Genomic DNA, 27,211 nt, shown 5'->3' with positions numbered 1-27,211 from the left:
TCTTCAAACAGCTTTTAGCTTTTTTAATTTTTAGCAGTTAGCAAGTATCGAGATTTCTAACATTCAAGTGTTTTCAGCTGAGCCCTGCATGTGTGCATTTATGACTACAAAACGACGAGGTCTTCTTTGAAGAAGCAGCACTGTGATTTATCTCCCATTTTGGGAGCAGATCCTATAGTTCTGGAAAGACCTACGGCTGCGATCCTTTGTTCTGCCATAAAACGGCGGAAATGTCTTCCTCCGACCCCTAGGGATTTGCTGATGCAGGCACAGGTCTGCAAGGGCTAAACTTTAATTTATGAAAACGTTCAGCATGAGCTTACGTGCTTGTGCTACTGCTTTGTGGCAATTGTAAATTTTAAAGCGCAGGGTGTGCTGTGATGGAAGTTTTGATGTCCCCTCTTTGCAGCAGAGGAGTCACCGATGGCGGTGGCGTCGCTGCGTGACTCAGCCCCGCGGAAAGGGCTCGGGCAGGCGGCGGTGATTCACCGCCCTCCGCGGGGCCCAGCTGCACTCCCGTGGCTGGCAAAGCGTGCGCGGCCCCGCCGTGCCGAGCTGCCCCCCAGGCACCGCTTCCCCGCATGCTCGGGGCTCTCCCGAGCTCGCCTTGCCGCTCCGCTGCCCGGGCGGCGCCCTGCGAGGCGGCCGGGCCACCCCCACGCCTGAAGCCCCCCCTCGGCCCCCCCCCCCCCCGGGGCGGCGGGTCCCATTCCCCCGGGAGCGGGAGGCAAGGAGGTGCGGCTGCCGGGCCCGCGGGAGCGCAGCGAGGCGCGCATGCTCCGCCGGCCGGGGCCCTCCCCCGTCTCCTCCCCCCGCCCGGCGCCGCGGGGACGGGCTCGACCATTTCTGCGGGCGCGGGGCCGCGGGGCCGAGGCTTTCTCAGCGCCGCGGCCGGCTCTGCGCGGCGGCTTCAGCACCGCGCCGCTGGACAGCGCCCGCCGGGCGGCGGCTCCGCGCCGCTGAGCGCCCGCCGGGCCGGGGCCGCGCAGGGCAGCGCGGGCGGCGACCCCGAGGCAGCGGCCCCGTCCCTGCACCGGGCTCGCCCGCCGAGGGCGCTGGGCAGCGGCGCGATGTTCCTCAAGCTGGCGGTCGTGGTGCAGGTGCTGTCGCTGCTGGCAAGCCGGGTGCACGGCTTCCCGAAACCGGGGGGCAAAGGTAAGCGCCTTCCTTAACGCGCTGTCTGTTTTCTCCGAGGTGGGGAAAGTTTGGCAGGGTACGGAGGGAGGGAAGTAAAAACTTTCCTTCCACTTGGCTAAAAGCAATTAGATCCTAAAGAAACAATATTCCTGGTGCAAGACGCTGGATCGCTGAAGTTGCAGTCTAATACTAACTGAGGATGTAGGTGCTGGTAGAGGGAAAAGCTGGATTTTTGCAGGCTTTTCCGAGCAATGTTATCACCCGTTCTACAGCAGTTTCTGCACAAACCTGTCTCTCCCGCTCCCTGTCTCCCCTGGTATTCTGGATGTAAGAGATTTTTAATCTCTTCGTTGTGCCAATCCGATTATTGCTATTTTAGTCACACTCTTACAGCATTTCCCCCCCAATTTGTTTATGACTTTTCACATCAGAAAGGGGTGCTGAGTCTAGCTGTATCTTTATTTCTATTACATCTTGTGAAGAACCTCTCCCTCTGCCCCAAACAAACACACTTTGTTTAAATGTTTGACTTTGTTACTGTTATCTCATTCTTCTTGGAACACTGAGTTTTTTTACAAGAACTAGTGGTTGGCATCATATTTAAGATACCATGTTTTATGGGAGAAAACTGCAAATTAAGAAAAAATGTGCTGACCTTTTGTCACATGCATCCTATAGCTGAGTATATATGTGTGTGTTTGTTTATTCTAGATAAAGCTATACACAACAGACAATTAAGTGTAGAAAGACCTTTGGAGGAACAGGTAAGTGAAATAAAAAATATTTACAATGTTTTTTAGTTTTAGTATTCCCATAATATTTTGAGCCTTCAGGTACCAGATACGTGAATATCCTAATGGCTTAAGAAATGAGTTAAAAGTGGATTTGTCAGTAAAGTAAATATTGATGACGGGGTTGGGTACAAAATAGAGTTCAAATAATTTTTAAGAATTGGTATGTAGGGTTTTACTGTCCAGCATTCCAAAAGCAGGTTGTTAGCTCCAGCAGTTCACAGGTGTGTCAGCCCTCTGTATTGACATCCTACAGGAATATATTGGGAGCTTGGACTGAAGAAGGAAAATGTAACTGGCATTTCTCTTAAAATGAAAAGTCTATCGCAGCTCCTCGTAATGTCCAATTCTGATCAGAGAATGTGGTGGTACTGACAAAAAGTGCCGAGTGCTTAATCATGTTCTACTTATTAAGGAAAACTTCTTACTAAGAGTGGAGATCAGGCATTAAGGCTTCTGCTGATACTGATAAATTAAGAGCTCACGCGTTTTAGTGTATTAATTCCTTCTGCCTGTTTGTTGTTTTGTTTGTTTGTGTTATTTTTTTGTATCAGATTGCTGAAGCTGAGGCAGACAAGAATAGGAAAATAGTTCCCACAGGTAAAACACCTTTTGTGGTTTTATAGCGATATTCATAACGGTATTCAAAGAGGTTTAAGATTTTATGTCATGTGTGCATTGATATATTTTCCAGAAAATAAGCCAGAGTTCAGGAATTATTCCTTTGTTGATGATCTGAACCTGCTAAAATCAATAGCAGAAAGAGAGAGGAATGAAAAAGAGAGGGAGTCAATTAGAAGCTCTTTGTATGAACAGCAACTGGCCATTGATGATGCAGACTCCACCAAGAACCGCAGACTTGTGGATGACTATGACTCCACTAAAAGTGGGCTGGATTATAAATTCCAAGGTATTCTATAATCATCTTTCAGTGACTTTTAGGTTAGACTTCTCTTGCAAACTGATTGCAATCATGAATGTTGTACCACTAAACACGAGCTCTTTTTGTTACTGGAGTGCAGTTTCAATTAATTCCAATTGTGGAAGCTTGTCATATTACAGCTAGGTTTTGAAACACAGTACAAAAGAATTGCTGTTGATTTTCACAGTCGTCTTCTGTGGAAGAAAATCCAACTGTGTGATTTGCATTATGTTTTTTAGCAATTTAGATTTGATGGAAGGAAAATGGGACATGTTTTCAAATGAAAATATATTTATTCTGGTTTGAAAGGAAAAAGCACTTTTATATAGAGCTAAATCACATATATTTGTTCCAAGTGTTACATGCAATGACAGATAATCCTCCCCATCACAAAGCTAATAGAAGTTACTGAAGGCCAAAGAATACTTGCCTTTACTACTGGAGTCATTAATTGACTTGTAATTTAAGTGAGTCCTCTGAGGGTTGTGAGCAGCATTTAGCTCAGGATATTTTTAATTATATCAAAGTGTGCTGATCACAGACCAAAGCTTACTCATCATATTTGCTTTCCCATTGGTCATGATGATATTGTTTGCCATAAGTAGCAATTACATAAATAAAACTTCATCTGCTGAAATCCGGACAAGAGGATAGTATGCTGTTTGTCATGATCTGTTTTGATCTAAGTGGCCATACAATGAAAGTAGATTCCAGGAAGACGCATATAAGCAGATATGTGAGCAGTGTTCTCTCATTCTTACATTTTTTTCTATAAACAGGGGAGTATGCTCCTGATATTAATCTCTGCTCTTTCGAAAGTGCCAGTCAGAAAGAAATTTTTCAGATGTGGAAAATGGACACAAAGAACTTTTCACTGGGACTGATGTAATGGATTCCAAAGTGTGTATCAAAGTATATTCCTAATGTGTCTAGAAAATGCAGCTTTGTTCTGAAGAGAAAAAGATGTGGGCAGATATTTTTTACAAGATGTCTAATCCAACAGAGTTAGGACAGTCAACACACAGTTAAACTGTAATCCTTTTAGATGATCCAGATGGCCTCCATCAATTAGATGGCACTCCTTTGACTGCTGAAGACATTGTTCAAAAAATTGCTGCAAGAATTTATGAGGAAAATGATAGAGGAGTGTTTGACAAGATCGTTTCAAAACTTCTAAATCTGGGTCTAGTAAGTATCTTGTTAAAACCTCATTTAGCTGTTTTGTGGGGTGGTTTAATGCTCTTTCAAAAAACAATTTGGATGTTATTAGCTGTGTCCAGCTAATAATGCTGACCTGAGTAAAAATGAGTGGGATTCAGGCTCTAGGCAAGCTTCTTGACTCAGTCGGGCACACTGGTTTAGTTCTGCAATAATGTTGTTGTTCTGCGATGGCTTTGCAACAAAATAGGCCAAGCTGCAGAATGTTTTTGATGTTGAGAAGACATTCACTGATTGTACTCCTCCCATGCCTGCCCTCATTTTCCCTTTAATTTCTCTTCTCCTGCTCATTAGTTCTTTTGTATTATCAGTTTCTTTTGGATGTTTATTGGGACAGGTCTGAGCCCATTCCTATCCACCTATGCATTATTGTCATCAGCGGACATACAATGACGCTGCTTAATTGAGGATACATTTCTCGTTGTTACTGATCTTTAGCAAGACTGGATTTCTCTCTGACCTTTGGATGTCTCAATGGTTTTAGCCATTGCGATAGGGGGTCCTTATATTTTTAAAATACTAACCTTATCTTGTCTGCACTAGATTTTGCTATTAGCTGTTGCATACTGATTGTCACTGATGACAAAGGGAGCTGTGGGACAGCTCCATGGTACAGTTCTTGTTCAGGTAATGGCTGTTAGGAAGCAAAGAGGAAACATTTTGATGATGCTGTAGAAAGCTATTTGCTTTTTCCCTTTCTGTATTACTGTATTCTGTTGTAGTTATTCAATTCTACGTAGGTATGTTACAGAACATATACATTTATATATGCACATACACACGTAGGTATACTGCACTTGCAGCTCCATCTTTCAAGCTGGACTCCACTGTGTTAACCCCTATAGGGGTTTGTTTTCCTATTGGAGACTGTATGTGTGGGTGGCTGGTTTTTATGTATACACACATATTTGATGTGTATTTCTATGTGTGTGTATATGTAGACATTTATATAAATAAAGACATATGCATATGTCTGTATGTATACGTTTATATAGAACACACACATCTGAAGGTACTACACCTAATTTGGCAGTGCTCAGCTTTGAAGCAAACATATTTAAAGCAACCATTTACAACACAAGTTTCATATTGATATTTAATCTAGGAAAACCACAATATTTTGTAATTACTCTGCACAAATATTTTAACAGATCACAGAGAGTCAAGCCTATACCCTGGAAGATGAAGTGGCAGAGGTTTTACAACAGCTAATTGCAAATGAAGCAAAGGATCGTGAGAAGGAATCTGAAGATTTTGATTACCCAAGCAGAGGAGACAGTGATACAAAAGAAAAACAACAGGAAAGAATGGTAATTTCTTTGCTAATCATTTTGACTCACTTGCTGAATGGTAGAAATAGACCAAAACACTGCTTTGCTTTAGGAAGTAATTAGTTCAATCTGGAAACTAAAGGTATTCTTAAAGAAGTTCTATCAGATAGAAAAATGAATTGTGAGTTACTTTGAGGTTTAAGCCAGATGTCAAATTGAAATAACTTTGAGAAAATAGTGTAGTCTTCACCTCGTAATTCAGGAAATGTTGGCATAAGATTATGATGCTATTTATTGCTCTGTTAACTTTATCACCAAAAGCAATGGGCTTATAGATACTACTTTTTGTGTCTTTTGTGGAGACGTCAAGCAAAGCTGATCAGGACAGTTTCATTAACGGAGAAATTGATGATACACTGGATAACACATGGTCATCATCTAATATCTTGGAAAGAAGAAATGAGCTGCCTTCTGAAGATAATTTTGAAGACCTCCAATATTTTCCAAACTTTTACGCACTATTAAAAAGTCTTAACTCAGGTAAGCTCATCACGTGTTCACAGGAATATATAGGACAAAAATCAGAATATTAAGATTATTGCTGTTTTCTCCTACTCCTATCCCTTCCCTTCTCCACAGCTTCCCCAGCTGCAAGAGACCATGTGCTTTAAAAATGGTCTCTAAGATACATGGCAGAAGCTAATTTGATTAGTGAGTATGGCAAAACATTGGGAGGAACAGCACTCAGAGTTGCAGACTGTGTGACCTAGGTAGCCCTTCCCATCTTGTTCTGTATGATTCAGGAGTCCTGAATTTTTTTCATTCCCGTAAAGGCATGATGAAAAACTGGCAAATAGTTTTCTCCAGAGACCTTTCCAGTAACACCCGTGTCTTCTAAGCAAACAGAGGTACAAGTAAGCCACAGTAGAATCCTCGCAGTGATGGTACCAGTAAATGAGTCTGAGCCTCCCAGCCTTTTCACAAACCACAGGTCTGCTGTTTATTGCAATGAAAGCTCTGCATGTCTCTTCCTATTCCGGTGCTAGACATCATGGTCTTTCAGTTATTGCAGGCGAGATTGTGGCACCTCGCCACAGCCCCTTTGTCAGCACGCTTTACCACACGCCCACTCTCACTATCTGCAGCCAGGATGTCTTCCGCTCTCTCCAGCATAGTCAGCAACAATTTATTCTGCATATTCCTTGTCTTGCAGGAGCCTTAATCTTTCAAACTGTTCCTATGAACACATGAGTGGAGAGCTAGAATGAAAAACCCGAGGGCATATTTTGCTCAAGTCCAATCTACAAACTTCATATTCTTTTTCTTGTTCTTTTCATTTTCCCATGGTGGTTTTGCTTGATAGTTGTTCTCCTTTTTCTACTCACAAGGCAGAAAGGCATGTTGGGTTTAACAGATTATCAAGCAAATAGAAACGGGTCCCGCTGGCTGACATCTCTGCCTTGTCTCCTGCTTTATGCTGTCCACCTGCCAGCTTGTACCAAGCTGGAGGAGTGGGGATTCAGTTGCATCCTACAGAGGTGTGTTAAATTGCAGGCAGCAATAAAAAACCTGTTCAGCATCTCTCCAAAGGGGCTGGCCTTCGGCATGGGCTGGGAGTGTGTTTCTGAGTGTTCCTGTCTGACAGTGCCCCTGGCTCTGTTGGGTCCTTCAGTGACAACCTGGGGTGTGGAAAGAGATCAGGTAACTGTGTGATGGGGAAGTTTCATGCAGAAATAGCAGTTATATTGTTCAGCTGATAAATACAGTGGAAGAAGAAAGCTAAGAAGCAGTGATCATGAAGGTAGTCAGTATGTATGGGCAAGAAAGAATAACTCTATAATAAAAAATCATTGTATCCTATTCTGGAGTCGTGATGCTCCCAACCATCTAATATTATGTTTTCCCAGTACCTGAGTCATGGTCTTGTGCATGGTAACAATCTCATTTGAGAGACTTTTTATTTCTTTCAATGATCTTGTAGGAGAAAGGATTTCTGAGCTGTCTTTCTCATACAGACTGGCCTACTAAGTAGTTCACAGACAAATAAAAGACAGAGGCTGTAGTAAAGTCTGGCTATATCTGCCCTTTGACCAGCAATTTGAACTCTGTCAAGTCTCTTCATCTCAGTGTGTTTAGTGTTCTTATCTGTAAAACTGAATTAATACCATTTGCCTTCCGTAACATAGATCTTTAAGACAAAAAGCTATAAAGAAGAGCCAGACCCTGAGGTTGTAAAGTATATTCAGCTGTACTTTCCAGAAGCAGTTTCAAAGGAGATATATATAGGAGTTCTATTTGCTAATCCAGCACAGCATTTTCTTTTTAGTGAGTAGGTCATTTTTTATGCATGAAGTTTATGCAGAGTTTGCAGAACTGAGTTTTTCTGAGTTGCCTGAAGTCTTTGACTAGTTTTGCTTTATCCCCTCACACAGAGACAGAGGCAAAAGAGAAAGAGACCTTGATAACTATCATGAAAACCCTGATTGATTTTGTGAAGATGATGGTTAAATATGGAACAATCACACCAGAAGAAGGAGTTTCCTATCTGGGTGAGAGTACATACTTTATGCAACAGTGTTATTAATGCTATGTTCTTACTCTACCAACAGTAGTAATTATTTTCTCATCTTCCTTGCTCGTATGAGTCCTGTTCCAGACTTGCTCATTCAAAGTGTTAAAGCTGTACCTCTAAATGATTCATTATTCATTATAGAATGTTGAATTCCATACTGCTTTAGTAGTTCCATCTAATGAAGGAAAGGTTATTTACCAGATATGTATTTAGAGGATTATTCCACTTTCACACCTGTGAAGTGCACTTTATTTCAGTGGCTTTATGTCAGTGGAAGATCAGTGTTTTGCTTAGTTATCTTGAGGTGGATTAGGTACCTGCATTCTCTGAAAAGAAACCAGCATTTCAGCACTTTTAACCTGTCATCTGTAAGTAGCTGGAGTAGACAGGACCTAATGCTGTGGTCTTCTACCAAGCAAAACTCCTTTCACCTATGAAAAGTGTTACGTCTTGGCACAGAAGTTTTTGAAGCACTCTTTCCTGGATCCATTTTAGAGTCTGTGGCTGTGCAGATTTTGTGAAATTGTTATTTCCCCAAAGAGGGATTTTGGAACAGCCTGGTTTGGTTTGGTTTGGTTTGGTTTGGTTTGGTTTTCTTTTCTCACACATCTCTTCTGGCTTTTACAAACCCCTTTATATTAACTGTTGGTAGCCTTTCTAGTTAAGCAAGCAGAGCTACAGAAGAAGGGCTTATGTACATAAGCTCTGCACAACCCTTTCATTTTTCTGAAATATTCCTGGTCTGGGTTAGCCTAAAAAGTTGTTGTTTACCTCAGGGCAATTTCTCATCTTAATAGATCAGCCTGTCACAGAGATAGGACTTGGCAATGATCTTTTATGACTTATGCTGGCTTGTTTGATATGGGCCATTGCAGATACAAGATTGATCGATGCAACTGTAACTGTACAGATTGATTATCAATTACTTAGCTACAAAAAAACCCATGATTCACATTCAGTGCATGATTGCACCTCCTCCCTAAAGAATTCATTATATCTCTGACCAAGATTATCTCTTTATTTACTGTGTGAAGTCCTTTAAATTTGGAATATTTGAACAAATTACACCACAGTTCAGCCCTTTATTTCTCTGGCTGCTTGTGCATTTAAAGAAAGATGCACATAAATGGTTCATTACAAGCATAGTGATTTCAGTGTCATTCTGCAAATGAAGATAATATGGCTTGAGCAGATACTACCCTCACTGATAGTGTTGTGCCAAAATTTAATAGGTTAAATTCATCCCTGACGCAAGACCACTCAGATAATGCAATTACACTAGGGATGCATTTTTCCTACTAAAATTCAGGGCAGTTGTTCACATTGGCTTTACTTTGAGTAAATAAATACTGTAACCCTAGAAACAAATTGCCATGATGACATAGTACAGAGGGCATGGATTAAGTTAAGAGTTTCAGAGGTCTGATTTAGTCTGGATTTAAGGTAAGACTATCAACTGATGTATCTAGACTCTGCCTTGCAAATGAGTGGTTTATGTAAAGATGGATTTTGTACTCCATCAAAGCAACTTACTGTAGTGGAAAAAGCTTTCTTATAGGTGTCAGGTTGCTTCTGTGGTATTCTTTTTTTAGACTTGCTGTTGAGAAACGACTTTAAAGCTGACCTTCATGTATTGAGCTAATATTCTCAAATATTCAAGAGCAGCAAGCACAGGAGAATCGTAGCTTCTTGCAGCATCCATAAACATGGCAGTTTTATTGCCACCCTCATTTAGCTAAAAGTTACAACGTAAGATACCCAGTAATACTTGAATAGGTACTGTGTTTCTTGGTGCAGTTTGAGTTAGGGGGTTAATGCTCATCTGTGTTTATTTATAGCAGACAAAGGAATTAGTATGAATGTTCGTCAGAGAGAAGAAACAGTTTAAACATTGGCAGCTTTTAGTCATTTGCTCAGTCCAAAACCAGTGAGCAGATCCCATGCTAGTTGGTGGAAAATACCTACTGGGTCTGTGCAGATGGATTATATCCTTTCTCTGTTTTATTACAGTGGGAAACTGCCTGAATTACTTTCCCCCACTCTGTGACTGAAGCCATGCATAAGCTATGTCCCTGAATTATATCCAAAATAATAGATCATTTACTGAATCAAGTCCCAAGCTTTTGTGCCTCTCACATGGATGCAGAGGTGGTGAATTTGAATGCATATACCAGTAACAGCTGGTTTGGGATTTGGAAACCACAGCATTATGTCATCATCATTGCGTCCTACTCTAGGGGAAAGCGTCTTGCTGCTGCAGTGAATGATGTTATTAGGTTTAGCTTTAAGTTACAAAGGATCTAGCTGCAGTGTGGTGCAAGAAAAACACACATGCACACACATACAAATGCAAGGAAGAGGAATTCATGTTTTAATACATATATTCAATATTATGTAATACATATTTAAAAGCTTTCCATATGCCAAATATAATCTGTAACACAGAACCCAGAAAGCCAAACCAAACGTATTCATATATATGAAAGAGGTCGAAAGGTACTGCCTACCTTTTACAGTATGTATTCAGAAAGTATCGCTCTGGAAGCATTGAAGAGAGGCTGTAACAAACTAATATAAAATATGCATTCAGCTGAAATGCATCATTGTTGATAATTGCCAGGCTGGTGGCAAAATGCCACTATCTTCTATCACTCTTTCTGAACTATGAATACTGTATTTTGATGTACTGGGAGCAAAATCTTCTGTGGAGTGAAAGCCTCATGATACATTTCTAGCTTGTTCAAAGGCTTTCAGAAATCTTTCTAGAAAGCCTCTCTGCCCTGTGAAGATTGAAAGCTGCTTTAAATTAATCTTTGCAATTAACAGAATGGACAAACATTGGTACAAAAAGCATAAAATAATTAATCATATGACATGGCTCACCATTACACAGGTAGCTTGTGAATTAGATCCAGCTGTGGTATCAACTTATCCACCTATGGGTTGGTTGTCAGCATCCAGCAAATGCTACCCGAACAGCTGAACTCTCTGTGCTTGCCCCAACATGCTAGAGGTACAGGCTGTTACCACTGAATGGGCTGAGCACTGGGAGGGACATGCTACAGTTACTGAAACAGTGATTGCTGTTGGCAAGGGTGCAGTGAAAGGGTGGAATGAAGGAGTTGGAATCTCTCCACATAATGACCAGTGGAAAGCAGCAAGAAGCTTTCAGAGTTCTGACTGATTCAGCATAAAATATTTCATTATTCATGGAATTCATACTGTTTCTGTTGCATAAGTAGCTGATACTGTATTTTCCATGCAGAACTGAAAGTACTGTATCCTTCATGGTGCTGAGTACTTCAAGAGAAAAAGTGCTGTTCAAGCCAATAGCAAAACTCACTTTGATTTTAGCCGAGCAGAATAAGGAGTGCATTGCATAGATATTTGTACTGTTTGAATATTAGGGATTAATATCATACTTTCTTTCATTTTTCTTCTGTCTGTTGAGTAGTGTCATGGTGCAGATTCACTCTGATAGCTTTTCTCTCAGGGCCATCTATCACAGACCAGATAAGTATTAAGGAAAAGCTTCATCTACACCACATAAAGAAGAGGAATTTTTTGTGTGCTGAGTGACTTTTCCTGCATATACCAGGCTATGTGGCTAATTTTAAAATGAAAGCATATCAGTCCACTACCATCCTGGTAGAAGCTCTATTTATAGTAATTACGTAGATTAAACTATAGTTTTGTAATACGTTTATTTTAATAATATTGTTTTCAGCTTAGAAGCACTAACAAATGGTTTCTGCCAGTTTTTTCAGAAACATTCATAAATCATCTCCCACTAAGAAGACCAAAATATTGAGTGATTTTTAGAACCATTCTAGGAAATATTTGTAATTAGAACCTGGTGGACCATAACAAAAATAGAGTTTTCAGAGATGATAGACAAATTCTTATGAGGCACCACTGTGTATGTATGAATTCTTTTTACACAGCACATTGATTATATTATCCTGCTGTACACTGCTTACAAGAGTAGATTTGTAGCAAGTTTATCCACTGCCACCCCAACCAAATAGAAGTTGTGTTATCCAATGAACTATTACCCTAGAAATTTAAATTAGTTATGTGCACATTGTATTCTTGTGTGGAATTCTCCTGTATTGACTAGTACTTGTAGCACAAACTTTTGCCATCAGTACTTCTTTGTCTCACAGATATATAGAAACTTCACTGTGACATGGCATATAATGCGTATTTTATCACATCTTATGATTGAGGTTGGTCATTTTGTTTTCAGTTTCTAAATTGGGGCTTCTGTATCTTCCACAACTGAACAATGCTGGAGAAGAGAAGGAGGCAAAGGAGTGGGAAGAAAATTAAGTATAAGCACTCTGTAGCTTTGCTCTTTCTGAGGGGGATCCTACTTTTCACCTCCTTGTAGTAAAGCATTTAGCTTACTGGAGCTACAGTGTACAACACACAGCCCACAGCAGACTGGCTGGGGAGCAAACCCAACTTTAATTAGGAGGGAAATAGAGAAATTGCTCTAGCTCATCAGTATGCAGTGTTTGAGTCACAGCTGCCCATCTCCATAGACCAAACCAAAGCCACCTCTCAAACCGCCTCCCTTTGGCTCTGACTCACTGTCAGAATCTACACTCTCCCCCGTGACTGAGTAGGAGATTGTGTTGGTTAGAAATGGGCATGACCAGATGTCTCTGTTTATCTCTTCTACCCCCTCATCATTTGTTCTTTATGGACAATTGGAAAGATGATCAAACTGCAGGATGCACTAGCAATAGGGAAATGGATAGTTCATTGGTGGACTGTAGCTGAGGTATATGTACACTCATTAGTTCTAAAGTTTCTAAAGTTTTTATAAAGAGAGTAGATTTAGATTAGGTATTAGAAAGAATTCCTTCCCTGTGAGGGCGGTGAGGCACTGTCCCAGGCTGCCCAGAGCAGCTGTGGATGCCCCATCCCTGGCCGTGCCCAAGGCCAGGCTGGACGGGGCTGGGAGCAACCTGGGCTGGTGGGAGGGGTCCGTGCCCATGGCGGGGGGTTGGAATTAGATGATCTTTAAGGTCCCTTCCCAGCCCAACCCATTCTATGAAAGTTACTGTTGGGATGTTGTTGTACTCTCTTCTAGACAGATCGAGGTTGCATGAAAAAAAAATCCAGGGGAAACAGAAGAGGCAGAAAGGCCCCTATGTTGATTTTTAACATGTCCCTGCTATGTTCCACGCTGTGGAACATGGAATAGCCGTTCTGCTTCTCACATTCATGCTTGAATCCCCCTGCAGCTCCACTTCTGATGAAGGCAAAGCTCTGCAATTTCCCCAGCATAGGCCAGTGCATAGTAGACACAATCTGGCCTTTTCCTGGGGGAGGAGGACTCGTTTGAATACTGTGACTAATCCTTGAAGTTCTCATCAGCACAGATGCTGCAGGCCAAAGGTCTGGTCCTGATATTTGTTTCGTTAGGCAAGAACAGGCACAGAGCCAAGAGTGTGAGGCAGAGAGCAGATCACAGCACAGACTGCCATCATCTTTCCCCTACTCACTGTCTCCAGAAGCAGATGCTCCCTGATGCAGACTGTGTGATTTCAAAGGGGTGAGGGAAGGTGTGGCTAAACCAGTGCCAGAGGCTGCAAGTGATATATGGTCAGTGTCACGTGGACCTTTTGTTCATTCCTTCATTTTGACTGGGAGATGAAGGGCCCTGACAGTATTTCATACAGAGAACTGTTCATGCATAATACCTTCTTTTTATTTGTTAATGTCCTTTTTTTAAAAGGGCTCTTTGTTGCTACTGTGGGTTTTCTTCATAAGCATTAAAACCTTTAATCGATTTTCCCTATCTGAATTTCCCTCTGATGATTTTCCTTGCCCAGTATTACTTTATCATATGACTGATGCATACAGCTACCAGTGGGAGTTATTTAATCTCAGGCAGTTCTCTTTTCCCTGCTCTTTGTTTTGTATCTGATGAACTAAGGTGACACAGATGCCAGTATACTGTACTGTTCAAGGACTCTTACATATCTGAAAAGTAGAAATCAGGAGCATCTCAGATGGAGGCTGAATACTGAGAAGCAGCAGTGATGGTGTAAAGTAAGTGTAAATTAGTTAAAACCAAGATGAATTTGCAGGGAGGTAAGATAAAAGGATGTGGGGACAGAGAGTGTGCAAAGGCCCCAGACAAGACCAGAATCTAGGCAGTATGTTGATCGCAGACCCCTCTACAAACTTGTAGTTTTTCTTTCTGTAGCGTCATTCCATGCCTCATCCATGTCTGTCCCAAGCTACTTCTGCATTTGCACAAACACATACATGTTTTTGTGCCCCCACTGCTTAGATCTTATCTCCTATTTCCCTCCATTCAGACTCGCTACATAGAAAAAGAATGGGTAGCTGTGGTGTGAAAAGTCTGTGACAGCTAATTTCACAGTTCTTAAAAAACAGGACTGCTGCTACACTCTACAGTAAAATGAGCATCACCTGAGGCTGACAATATGTGCAAGAGCATAGTATTTCCAGTATCCATAGGATCTAAATTTTCTCAAGATACCTTTTTGGGAGAGATCCAGTAGTTTTAGTGTTCTTTTTTCCCACCACATTGCATGACCATCAAATCACACGTATAAACCCCAAAATGAATATATTACAATTAATTGCTTTGCTTATCAATATCTACCTTTAAATTTGCATCCCTCTTGCAAATATATTGCCTCTTCTGTTTCCCTTCACTGCCTCCTCTATGCTTTCCCAGCTGGATACTTTGTAAGAAATCTCCATCTCCTGGTAGTGTCTCTTTTGGCAACTATATTGCTTAGTTCCTGAAAATCTAGGTTTTGCATCCTACCAAGCCATTTGTTTCTAAAGAAAGAAGAGTGATACTTTTATTTTTCTCACTGTATTTAGTAGCTGCATAAAACCCCCTTGGTTTCTGAATTCAGTATCTCTCTGTTGACAACTGAGCACTGAAGACCATAAGTTATGATTTGAGATGATGGATGTGGGTGTGGGATAAAGAGGGTGTCACTGAACTTTCAAAACTAAGCTACATCCCACTCCTGCAGTAGAGGCGGTTGTGTGCTGCTTCAGTCCCAAACCGTCATGCTTATGAAGTGCATGCTATCAAAATACTTAAAATGTGTGCACAGGCCATGAAGCAGTGTCAGGATGGGAAAGGATTGGGAAAGGATTAGGAAAGGACTGCACCACACAGCTCTAGGAAACCTGGAGTAATGCGAAGAAATGCCTGTAGAATACTGAAAAGGATAAATATGAGAAATAGTCCATGAGGTGGGGAATTTAATAAGGACAATAAAGGAGGCTTGGTCAGAGCTTGGTTCACCTCAACACACATCTCTTTCATTTTGGTTTACTTTTCGAGTTGCTTTAAATCTGATTCCCAAATGATACTGCTGCTGTTATTTCAAATCCCTCTGGCCATATTGCCTGTAATCCATTTACAAGTAATGCCACTACCTGGGGGTTGTCACCTGACACACCATTCCTTATAGCAGCATTAGGCTTCAGACACACCATCATGACAAATGAGTCAAACAGGAAGATTCAGAAAGAAAATGCCACATAAGGCAGGGAGTTGGAAGGGAACAGGAGATCTGCAAGGCTGAGGCCCATATGTGGAGGGATTTCTCGTTTGTCACAGTTTAAGCAGTTTATGTGACATATGCATGATATATGTATGAGCCGACTAAAGATCAGCCTCTGCTTTCGGCTACATTGGTGAAAATCTGGTGGATATTGACAGTTCTTGGACCTGCATTTATGTAAACTAAAAGGAGCATTTGGCCAAAGAATTAATCCGGCACGCTGTTCCCCACAGAACAGTCATGAGCAAATACTGACATGTCCTGAGTTTTGTCACAGATGGAAAAAGACCTTACAAACTCTCAAATCATCTGCTGCAGGAGGCAGAAGAGCCCTGGGAGACCTGTGCTTTTTTAATGCCTGAAATATGTGCATCTTATACAAGCAGTCATCAGCACAAAGCTTTCCTGCTGGAGCTGCTGTAGTGTAAGACCTCATTAAGTATACTAATTTTTTAGCTATCGTTAAGATTGATCTCAGGTACCATGATCATCCCTTTTTCTCCTTTAACACAGCCTTTCTATGCTGTATGAAAACAGAACAGCAAAGCAGGTCTTTCTGCAGAAGTTTAATGACATGAAATTTCAGCTTCAGTCAATTCGATGAGGTTAGAATGTGAAACTGCCTCCTGGGTGCAAGGCAACTATGCAGAGGGAAAAACCCTTTGCAGGAAAATTTGCAAGAGTCCAAAAACCACCATGAATCTGTCTGTCTATAGAGGAGGGTCCATTTCAGGGTTCTGTTACCAATTCCATTAAATACTGAGATGGATATATTGGGTTTTACCTCTCTAACAAGAACAAAGTAATTTAGTTTGTAATATTTTTTCTCATAGTATCTCCATCCATTGATTTAAAGGGTGTTACTGAAGTGCATTCTCCCAGAGTAAAGATAAGCATTCTGCTTCTATGCAATTCAGATTTTTGGATGTCCAAGTCAAAGGACTTCAGTTTCAAAAGCGCTGGGAATTTTGCATTTTCAGATGCAATTAATAGGATCTACTGGTGTGTAGTGCCTGTAGAAAGTGGGCCTAGGATGTCTCAAAATTCCTACTCAAAATAGGAGCCCTCCTGCAGCATGAATGCTTCAGTGAGTCATGCCAGATCAAAGAGCAAGTTAGAAAGTGAAGCAAGGCAGAAACCGGATTGTCTGACTCCTGGTGTCTGGTTCGAGTGATGAGATTATACCGCTCCGCGGAAAGCCGGCCGCCAGATGAGTGACCTATTTTACCAACGCAAGTCACTTCCATTAGCTCAGTAGTTACTGTTCTGTTGGTTTAATTAGTGCCATTTCAAATAAGTGGCCAGCTCTGTGGAAAGGTCAGTACCTTTCTAAACTCTTCCTCTATAAAGATTATGTTGCTAGGGAAACGATACCAGAAAAGTAATCAGTTCACGTTAGACCTCCAAATACAATATGCAGTTGCTTAGCTGCTGGCCCGGCACATCTTGGTTGAGAAGATGACTCACTCCATCCACGTAACTCAGAGCAAACATTGTTCATCTCTGGCCTAGCTACGTATGACAAGTACAAACATGTTTTGAAACAATACCAGCTGTTAAAGACATTCATTCTGAAGGGGGGAAAAAGGGCAATAAATCCTGTTGGAGAAGAACTGGGATTCTCTCTGTGACATATATGTAGGTGCACCAGATGCTCCCCACAAACATGAATAGGCTTGCTTAGTTAATTCCTCTCTGTCACACAGAAAATACAGCTGCTTATGAAATCTTGGGATTCCTGTTGACGTGCCATCCAGCTAGCAAGATAGCTTCACTATTTCTCCTGTAAAATCTAGTCCTTATTAAAAGGCCTGTTATATAAACCTGTCCATATCTTTACTGCCAAAATAAAGCTTTGAAAATGGGATATAGTTGTTATCATATTAGAAGTCTAGCTTTAGTGGTAAAGCTCGGATCATTAGTGGTCAACATTGCCATATAATACTTGATATAACAGATGTAGCTGTTCAGTGCATATGGCTGGAAAACAATGCATATTACCATGTTACTGTAACTGACAAAGTAGCAATAAATATTGTTTATTACTGACATATTGAACTCAAATGAAATTGTTAGCCAAATTGAAAGACTCAGAGAAACTGTAGAATTCCTAATGGGAATTATAGAAGTAACTGAATAATGGAGGAGTATGAATCCTGTTGCCTTCAGTAGCACATGCTATATGTGGATATGCGTACAACTTTTAAACACTACAATCTATCAACATAACATAAACATTTGGAAATACTATCAGTATGCAAACATTTAAATCTAAAGATGTCTAAGTGGGTTATAAATCCGTTCTGCAGTGGAGTCTTTGTGTTTTCTAATACAAGCTTACTGCAGCAGTGGCTAAATGCAGACACTTAAGCCAGAACATGAAAGGTACTTATGAATCAATGCACTTCCATGTGTGGCATTTTAAACATTTAAATACTCCTATTTATATTAAAATACTATGTTTACATTTAAAATTAAGCCTAATTTAATAGATTTGGCTGGATTAAGGTCTAGAATCAGTGACATTTTTGCATTTGCATGAATTAGTGAAGGAGAATAATCTATTCACTTGTACTTACAAAAGGTTTTTAGGTTCATAGCTGCATCATCCTAAAAACTGTGCCTCTTGCAACAGAGAAGTCCTTATATTTGTGCTGGAATACTGGTATGTACTGATTCAGGATAAAAAATAGTATCTTAAGCTCAGCTGAAACGAATGTTTACAGTCCTTTCAATAAGCTTTGGATCAAGTGATTAGTGAGGCATCAATACCACCACTATAATTCTAGCTTGGTTTTTTTCTTCATGAGTATGTCTGATCCAGCTTGTAACCCAGCTCAGACCTGTTTAGTTTAGGGCATATGCAAGGTTGGAAATCACATTAAAAGGATACGTACCAAATGAAAATAGTTTTCACACAAAAACTCTAATATGATGTAGAACTGACAGGCTGCAATCAGGCAGGGTGCCAACAAAAACTGCTTAGATTTTAATTTTATGTAAATAGGAAAATATAGAGGACTCAGACAGGATTATGCGATTTCTCATCAGATGGCAGGCAAAATTGCTTATGGTAATTTACCATGAAGAGAAGTATGCTTGCTAAAAAACCTAATCTTTAGACTTCAGTGCTGAGTATCTTTTTGGTAGAAAAAGATGCTTCCAGCTGATGGATAAAATGTTAGCCTTACACAGAAGATATGATCTAAAATATTTACTAGCCCTGTAATACCTATTCTGCCACAGTTACCACATCACATACTGGATATTTTAGCTGTTTATGTAAAGGGTATATTGACAATTCAAAACCAAGTCTCTCAAAAATACCTCACCAACTAGCTGATATCTATCAATTTTTGGTTCCATGTTTAACTCAACCTTTAAAAAAGCTGGTAAAGGGAAAGAAAATTCTACACCATGTCCATAATATGACTGAGGAAAAATGCCAAATTGTATGATGATCTGTATTTGTGAATATCTATGAAGTGTTGTATCACAAGGACTTTTTTTTTTCCACATAAACATACAATGTTTGTATCTGAAAAGTCCAGCTTGATGAAAAGTTGCCTTTAATTTCAAATTAGATGAGTTCAGCTCTGAAATTTGCATAGAAAAACAATTTCTAGACTTCTGGAGCTGTATACATGGCCATGGCTGTCTACTGGTTTTTCAGGTAAATGCTTGACTTCAGCAACTTAAAAAAAATATTTGGTTTAATCAGTTCAATTTACATATTTATTTCACTTATATATATTTTTAAACCTTGTATTAGACTTCTTCTCCAATTAAACCATACAGAATCCAGACAGATAAGTAGTTTGGGATAATATTTTCCCACCAGGATGAAGCACATATTTCATAGTCTTGTATACTTTGTGAAGTTAATTAAACCCTTTCATTGCTTTCATCAGAATAAATCGCTACAGATACTGTTATCTATATTCTGTGACTTCTGTGACTTAAATAATTGGAATATATATGCACACATTTGCTGTCTTTATTAACATTGGCTCTATTTGGTATACACCTATTGTCATGATTTAGTTGATAAGTTTTTTTAGTAAGATTGGTCAAAGTTCCATGTGATTATTTGTCTGTTCTTTTAGTGTTGGCTCTGCATTAATTCCTCATAGGCAAAGATGAAGACTGTTCTTTTAGATTTCTACTTACTATTCAAACTGGTGTTGCAGAGAATATAATTTAGATTGTGCATTATATCCATTGAAGAATAATGGCTTTGCTTTTGTTTTGTCTTGATTTCTAGAAAACTTAGATACAATGATAGCTGAGCAGACAAAGAAGAAGCTTGAGAACCCTTCCACTAAAACGAGAAAAAAGCTACCAGCAGGTACTTATTCTACAGTTTTCTCTCCTGGAATAACACATTTTTTTAAAATCTATTGATTTAAAAGCATGCTAATTGCTGTAGAAGCCAGACTGCTAGCTAAAAATATAGTCCCTCAAGGACCTGTAGTCACAGCTTGGATGTCTAAACACATGACAAGAGAGAAATTTTTACCTAATTGTCCAATCTTTGAGAAGTATATTCACTGTCCTTTTCTTCAGTGGAGTCCAGACATTACACATATACCAGAGGAAGTTGTATCAATGCTTTTTAACACTTCAATAATTAAAAAAACCATTCTTTGTCAAATTTGGATCTAGGGAATGCAAATTTCCTAACATTTTCCTCTGCGCAAAGGAATGTGCTTTTACGAACTACATATTATTGCATTGTAGTCACCTGTATTCAGCTAATGTTTGTAAGACCAGAAACAGTTATTCATGTTTCCAGAGGTCTAGGGTAGAGGTGACCTGTAGAAGACACTTTGAGCCAGATTCCCATGAGGTTCTTCCTCAGTCATCAGTTAAAATGTTTTACTTTGTAAAGATCGTATTGATATGATTTAGAAATGCTTTTAGTACGTTTGATACAAAATTGCTCTTATTGTTATTTCTTTAGACAAGAATAGTGAAGAAGCAGACAGTACAAAGGAAGAAGCAGCTAAAATGGAAAAGGAATATGAAATTTCAAAGGATTCTACAAAAAATGAAGAACAAAATGCAGCAGGAAACAGTGAAGAGCCCGGAGGTGCGAAATAGTGATCGCTTTTCTACATATGTACACTCCAAGTGATTGAAATCTTTTCTTATCTTTGGTATTGTTTTTCCATTGTGTTAGCTTAAGTATCTTCAGTTTATAATTACTGATAGCCAGCACACAACAGCTTGATTCGGAAGTGTACTTATCTGCTTGCTTTTAAATATAGGAAACTATATTCCTTGCTGAGTAAGACCATAGTCTTTCACAGAATTTGTAGCCCATTTTGAGAGCAATATGACATGCATTTTGACACAGTAGTGCAGAGAGATTTTGCTTGTCTGCATCAGTGGCTTTTCCATGAAATCAGATCATCACGACATTCAATCTTCTGAGTGAGCCCATTGATTTCTCTAGCTTGTGTTAGAACAAGCTGGTACTGAGAAGTTCTGCCAAGTGACACAATTAGCATTACTCACTGCCAGAGGTTAAGCAGTTCACCTGTTTTACATTATTATAGTAAGTTTGTGTCTCACAAAGCAAACTTAGCACAGTAGTATTTTTATTATCCTAGTTGCCTCAGCATGACACATAATGCCACATGCCATGTTACGTTAGACTGTACTAGCTGAAGTTACTCTTGTCCCTGCAGTGCAAATCAGCTGCTATATCTCAAAACTAATCTGCAGGGAATGGTGTGCCTCCTTACAGTGCTGAACTTTTGAAGGGGGATGTTTATTGGTGCAGAAACCTTTCAGTGAGTTCTTATTGCTCAGGATCCAGCATAGGCATCTATGTTTTGTAGTCGGTTAAAAAAAAAAAAAAGCTCAATAGCTTTTTAGAAATTTAGATTGGTTCAGTATTTAGTTCTTTGTCTATTATTATGCAATACCCTTTGCTCTTTCACAGAGTAACTTACTATAAAGCTGACTCTACTCCCAGCTCAAAAATTACCATATATCTAATACTGTATCCACTTACTAATGGGGCCAGACATGCATAGTTGGCAGTAGTAGCCTTCTACATGGTAATCACACTAGGTGGTTTTTTTCCTGACAAATGTAAGAACATTACATCAATAAAGCTCCAGCCAAGTTAAGAATTCAAAATCCATTAGCTGGAATATTTCCTTAGGGGCCTTGTTAGGTAATCCTTGAACTAATTCTGTCCTGTGTGCTTTCTGGTCCAAAAATAGCCATCACTTTGAAAATTCAGCCATAACAAGGAGTTATCATCTAATTTTAATACATTCATTTTCTCAGTAAATACAAGTAGCTGTATTTCAACTTGTCTTTTGAAAATATCATGATCTTAGATTTGCTGTATGCTGTTAGCACTACTGTATGGAGGAGTTTTCTGACACTTTGTATATAAGCAGATACTCAAAGCTCTCGGTCTTATTTAAGTCAGCCCTTGCTGTCTTAACAGCTTCATCTTTGTGGAACAATTATTATGATCAAAAAGCTACAGGTTGCCTTTAATCCACATATGCAGCATCTGTGGACACCACCAAAAGGTTATATGTAAAGATCAAAAAAGCCATGCTTTTAAGTTTGTGGATCGCTGATCTTGCACAGACAAAACCTGCTAGCCATCTCTGGGAGTTTTGTCTGACTAAGGTTGACAGGACTCAGCTTTTAAACAGAAACTAAGAATAGTTTTAATCTGCCTTTGCTGTGACCAACTTCACCCAGTTAAGCAAGCTGCATCAATCACTGATGGAAATGCCTGATTTCTCTCTCATCCTTTCCTCTAGGGAAAGCTGAGGCATATTTGGAAGCAATCAGGAAGAATATAGAATGGCTAAAAAAACACAACAAAGGTAACAAAGAAGGTATGCAGTAAAAAGCCTTGACATTGGGGTGGGCAATATACATTACAAAGCATGCAATTTCAATTGTGTTGTATAACTTAGCATTATAAGTTAAATAATAGTAATGTGAAACTGTACTTGTCTAGATTATAGTGATAATTACTGGTGTTAGAGTTAAATAATACAGGTCATGTAAAAGTTATATCATTGAAGGAAAATAGTAAACTAAGACAAATTCATGTAAACTGGCTCGAAGAGCCATGGGCCACGAAACACACAGTGACTAACCAGCTACAAGTTAGTCATGCGCTGTCCAGATAGTCATGCCTGTCACCGGGTAACAGTATGTCAGTTTTGTCTAGTGCTTCATTTCTTAATTCAACATGTCTTTTAATTATGATATTGTACATGACGTAAAGGTATTTAAAATGTCTGGGTGTGTCTAAAGAAGCTCAGTGCATCTGGCTAGCACTGTGCATGCCATCCCAAATAGCAGTGAGGTTTGTTTCATAACCATAAATAGTTAAGATACAAACTTATGTCACTAGCACTGTGATATACTGGATTACAGCCCAAATCAACTCTAATGACTTGTAGCTCTCACACGCAAAGCTGTGTAGAAGGGGAGCAGTGACTGAAGCAGCTGCACAGGGTATGCTCCCCAGCTGCCCCACCATTTGACTCTTCCCCAGAGGCAGGGCTGTGTGAGAGCTGGAGGGAGGGAGCTAACAGCAGCAGGATTTCTAGCGTATTTTTCACAGATCTTTATTTATCCACACCATTTTTTGCCCTCAAGATCTTACGTAAAACCAGCCTCTTATCCCTCCTCTCTGCCATTGTGCCTTCTGCCATCACCCACTCTGTAAATGAAGGCTCCTAGCCAAGGGATCCATCCCTGGCGTATGACTGGCGCCTGGTGGGAAGGATCCTTCTTGCACCAGCCAAGCAGAGGGAGATCTGAGATGAGATTAGCCCTGGGTAACCCAGCCACCCTCTGTATGAGTTGAATTGCGTATGAATTGCATTTCAGAGATTATGGAAGCATGCCTACAGCCCAAAACATTCATTTTCCTATACAGAAACTCCATAGTAGGAAGGACTTTTAAAACAATTTTTTCCATCTCTAAAATAATTTCCGCACAATGGCAATGATGGCAGTTAGCAGCAGGTGTACATATTTGCTCAAGTATTCCTGCCAGTTCTAATAAATGTTTCTGTTTATCAACATACTCATTATAGTAATTAGATCTCAGTCATGTGTGATTAATTCTCCATATCACACATACTGACTGGGCAGCCCCTTACTCCTCTTCACAGTAGCCTTTCCTCTGCACTGCTGCAGTCTGAAAATGGCTGTGATTGCAGAACAATAGCATTTTATCTGTCTGTGAATGTATTAGGATACACACTTTCTGTATAGATGGGTTTTCATTTGCACTAAAATACCTTTATTGTCCTCTGGCAGTGGAAATGGGCCTTAAAAGTGAGAGTAAGTTAAGACAGAATTGCAATAGTGTTCTTACCCTTCCAATACATTTGTTATTGTGCCTTTCCATAGTTTGTTGGTTTGGGGTTTTTTGGGGGTGTGTGTGTGGTTTGGTTTTTTTTTGTAGAATACTAATTCAGTTCTCCAGGGATGACGTTAAAGGAAGTGCAGTCAGGGTAAGCTTATCTAAGCGTGAATGCATTGCACTGTGTTTCCTCATACAAGATTAGGGGGTATTGATGTGCTCATCAATCATTTCTCCACTTCCAGCTAGCACCTGGGAGCTAGCAGAAAAGTGGTTCGCAAAGCAATTTGCGTATTAAGATGGCCAGTCTTTTCCACCCCTGTTCATGGATTGGTTTACTCACTGAATATACTTGAAGAGGTTTAGGTTTCTTCAGGGAAATGTCTGTAGATCCTTATCTTTGTATGAATTTCAGTAGAAATTATTATTTATTCAGTAACTAATTACCCTAGAAATATTAGTTTGCATTTTCCCAGTTTAAAAATATCAATTGCCTATTAAGGAGGCAGGTAAACCTGAGCAATCTGGATGATTTAAAGAAACGTGTCAAAAGCTTAGATTTTGTGATTGACTTTTGTATCCAAAGGTTGGTTTTCATATATACAATCTGTAGATTCTGAGGGCCTATCCTTAGTATCTCCCAGACCTGGCTTGATCTTTGAAACCCATGCTCTTTAAGACCAGCTCCTCTCCTGTGTCAATTAGCATCACTCCCACCATCAGACCTCAGCTGCTGGGTGTTCTATTGCAGTTAGTCTCCAAAGAACATAACAGTGAGTCATTTGACTAATACATGCAAATAGCATGTTCGGATTTTTCACAAAATCCTTAGGTAGCTTATAGTTTCATAACACTAACAGTAGCCATTTAGGAATTAAAGTAAATTCTATAATTAATTGCAATGGCAAATAGCTTGATTTGAATATGCAAATAAGCCCCCACTTAATTTACTGTAGCAGTTTCACAGCTCAATGTAATGCTGCAGCTGTTGTGGTGAATATAAACCGAAGATGATTTTTCTAATTACTTGTCCAAATTAATAGGTTGTAAATAAGTATTGGAAATTAACAGTTATCAATTTCTAGGAAAAAAACCCCAACAAATTAGATTGCTATGAGATATACAAATTAGCCAGAATGGGATAATGTCTTAATGGTTGTAATCTCATACAGAATGTTTAGTAATTAAACCTTCACATCTCCACATAATGATCTTAGAGTTGTAAATACTATTCTAGAAGAAAAATAAACCCAGGAATTTTGATGTGAATAACATGGATATTATATTAATTTAGTATTTGTTCTTCTGTTCATTTCCATTCCTTGGTATCTTTGACTGGAAACTCTCATTCTGTCAACATGAATGGAAATCTCACAACCTTATTAAATTGCTAGGTACTCTTTGTCCCTATTGCTCGGGTAGGACGGAGAAACAAACAGGTTTACATTCTTTTAAGTAACGCTGGTAACGGACCAGCCATGAAATCCTGGCCTCAGTACAGCAAATGCCAAAATTCCTATTAACTCAGATAAGGAGAGGACACCTCCGCAGGAGTGGGGAGTTTTGAATATCAATTTTCTGTATTACTCATTTGAAATTGCCTTGTACTGTTACAAAAATTACGGCAAGCATTAATTTGCTTCTTAATGGCTTTCTATTTCTATCCAATTTTGGTCACTCAGCCATAAAAGGACAGAAAGGCATTATTGTCTGTTTTGTTAAGGAGGTCCTTCCACTTATTGCTGTATGATGGTATACATTGGACTACATTACAAAATGAGTATTTATACCTTCTGAAGGTTCTGTCTGTGGAGTAAGAACATGTATACAGAAAAAATTCAGGATGTTATCTGTTTTTGTGAAAGATACTAATTTAACTTAACTTAGTATGAACCCTTAAGACATTGATGTTTTCCAGACTACTAACTTTTGATTCTAACAAATTAGGCTTTACATTTTATGCAGTAAATTATGTAACTGAAATGTGCATTGCGTTAATGTGTGGACATAGTGGATCTGTTGCCAGAGTTATGTAACAGTAGGTTACCTTTTTCTGTTATTTGAAAGATTGCTCTACAGTAGAATTTTTTTCATGGAAAATAGTGATATTTTCCAGCATAGGAAAAGTCTATTTAATGCATATGGTGTGAATCACGACACATAGATGCACCCATCTATCAGAAAAGGAGGAAGGATCTTTCAGCACTGTATTGCAGATTGATATACAAAGACTGTCAAAGACAACTATGACACTAACACTATCATAAAGACTACTCACTGCAGTATTTTTCATGTCAGATGTTATGTTCTGTATCAAGGTAAATAAATGTATTGTTTTAATGTATTTTCAGGAAGCTGCTTTCTTGAATTTTCACTATAGGTGTTTATAGCAAGTGAGATTTTTACTGGGATTTCAATAGGAAACACTTAATTCAATACTTACTTTTGAATCCACGACAGTTGTGAAAATAACAGGGCTTTAACAACAGCTTTTGCCATGCAGACTAGGATGTCAAATCTCTGGACCAGAACATATTCTTACTTTAGCATTTGCCAGCAATCAATCAAAAGCAAGAGATGATTATTCCTCTTGAGTACTAAAAGCACCATGATGCATGAAAAGACTTTGTGCAGGTGTTGGGTTTTGTAAAATTTTCTTTCACAAGTTGCACTTGTAGTGAATTCTCTTCATGTTGGGTGAAGTGCATTTGTTGGATAAATTTTACAATGACATTGTTTCTTAGGTGAATCGGTATAATGGCAATGACTCATTGTGCAAATGAATTCTTATTTTTCAGACTATGATCTTTCAAAGCTGAGAGATTTCATTGATCAGCAAGCTGATGCTTATGTGGACAAGGGCATCCTGGACAAGGAAGAGGCAGATGTAATTAAACGCATATATGGCAGCCTGTAAAAAGCTAGTGGCTGCCAAAGATGTAGAAAACTAGTATAGTTTCCCCCACTTCTGGCTCAATGACTAATGACCTGTTAATTTGAAGATATCATTAGAAGTGCTCTGTTTACATTGTACTGACAACTTTCTAGACAGAAATGAAGAGCTATAGTGCTCCGTACACTGACTACATACTGTATTTTCCTACACTCACAAATCAATCCTAAACGCCAAATTCTGACACTGAATCTCTATTTGATAGGATAAACAGTTATGTAAAGTTCTCTTTGATTTACTTTTTGTGTTTGGTTTACTTTTGTAGATAAACCAGTTGTTTCTGATGGAAAGTTCTTTTAATGCTACATCTTCTTGCTCTCACTCCACTAGCTTTCTATAGATGCAACTATGTAAAGGGCATTATTAGAAAATAGTTCATAGTTCTCTAAATAAAGTATTTGAAAATAA

At 39.4% G+C, this 27,211-nt stretch overlaps 1 protein-coding gene across 3 annotated transcripts; it reads left to right on the top strand.

Moving 5' to 3' along the window:
- Positions 1 to 753: 753 nt before the first annotated feature.
- SCG3 (secretogranin III) lies at positions 754 to 27,211 on the top strand. 3 transcript variants are annotated; one of them, XM_056347226.1, is made up of 12 exons: positions 754 to 1,155; positions 1,849 to 1,901; positions 2,483 to 2,528; positions 2,623 to 2,838; positions 3,896 to 4,038; positions 5,220 to 5,378; positions 5,702 to 5,879; positions 7,772 to 7,888; positions 19,750 to 19,833; positions 20,449 to 20,577; positions 22,283 to 22,348; positions 26,649 to 27,211. In XM_056347226.1, exons 1-12 carry the CDS (start codon positions 1,071 to 1,073, stop codon positions 26,765 to 26,767), a joined length of 1,395 nt encoding a protein of 464 aa, XP_056203201.1. In that variant the 5' UTR covers positions 754 to 1,070; the 3' UTR covers positions 26,768 to 27,211. The 3 variants fall into 3 exon arrangements, with proteins under 3 accessions (XP_056203201.1, XP_056203202.1, XP_056203200.1); XM_056347225.1 differs by having other exon boundaries at positions 773 to 1,155; positions 22,283 to 22,360; XM_056347227.1 differs by lacking the exon at positions 2,623 to 2,838 and having other exon boundaries at positions 764 to 1,155; positions 22,283 to 22,360.

The sequence above is a fragment of the Falco biarmicus genome, chromosome 7 (assembly GCF_023638135.1).
Source record: "Falco biarmicus isolate bFalBia1 chromosome 7, bFalBia1.pri, whole genome shotgun sequence".
NCBI classification, from domain to species: Eukaryota; Metazoa; Chordata; class Aves; order Falconiformes; family Falconidae; genus Falco; species Falco biarmicus.
The sequence above is the reverse complement of the archived record's forward strand: the minus strand, read 5'-3'. Positions and strand labels throughout refer to the sequence as shown.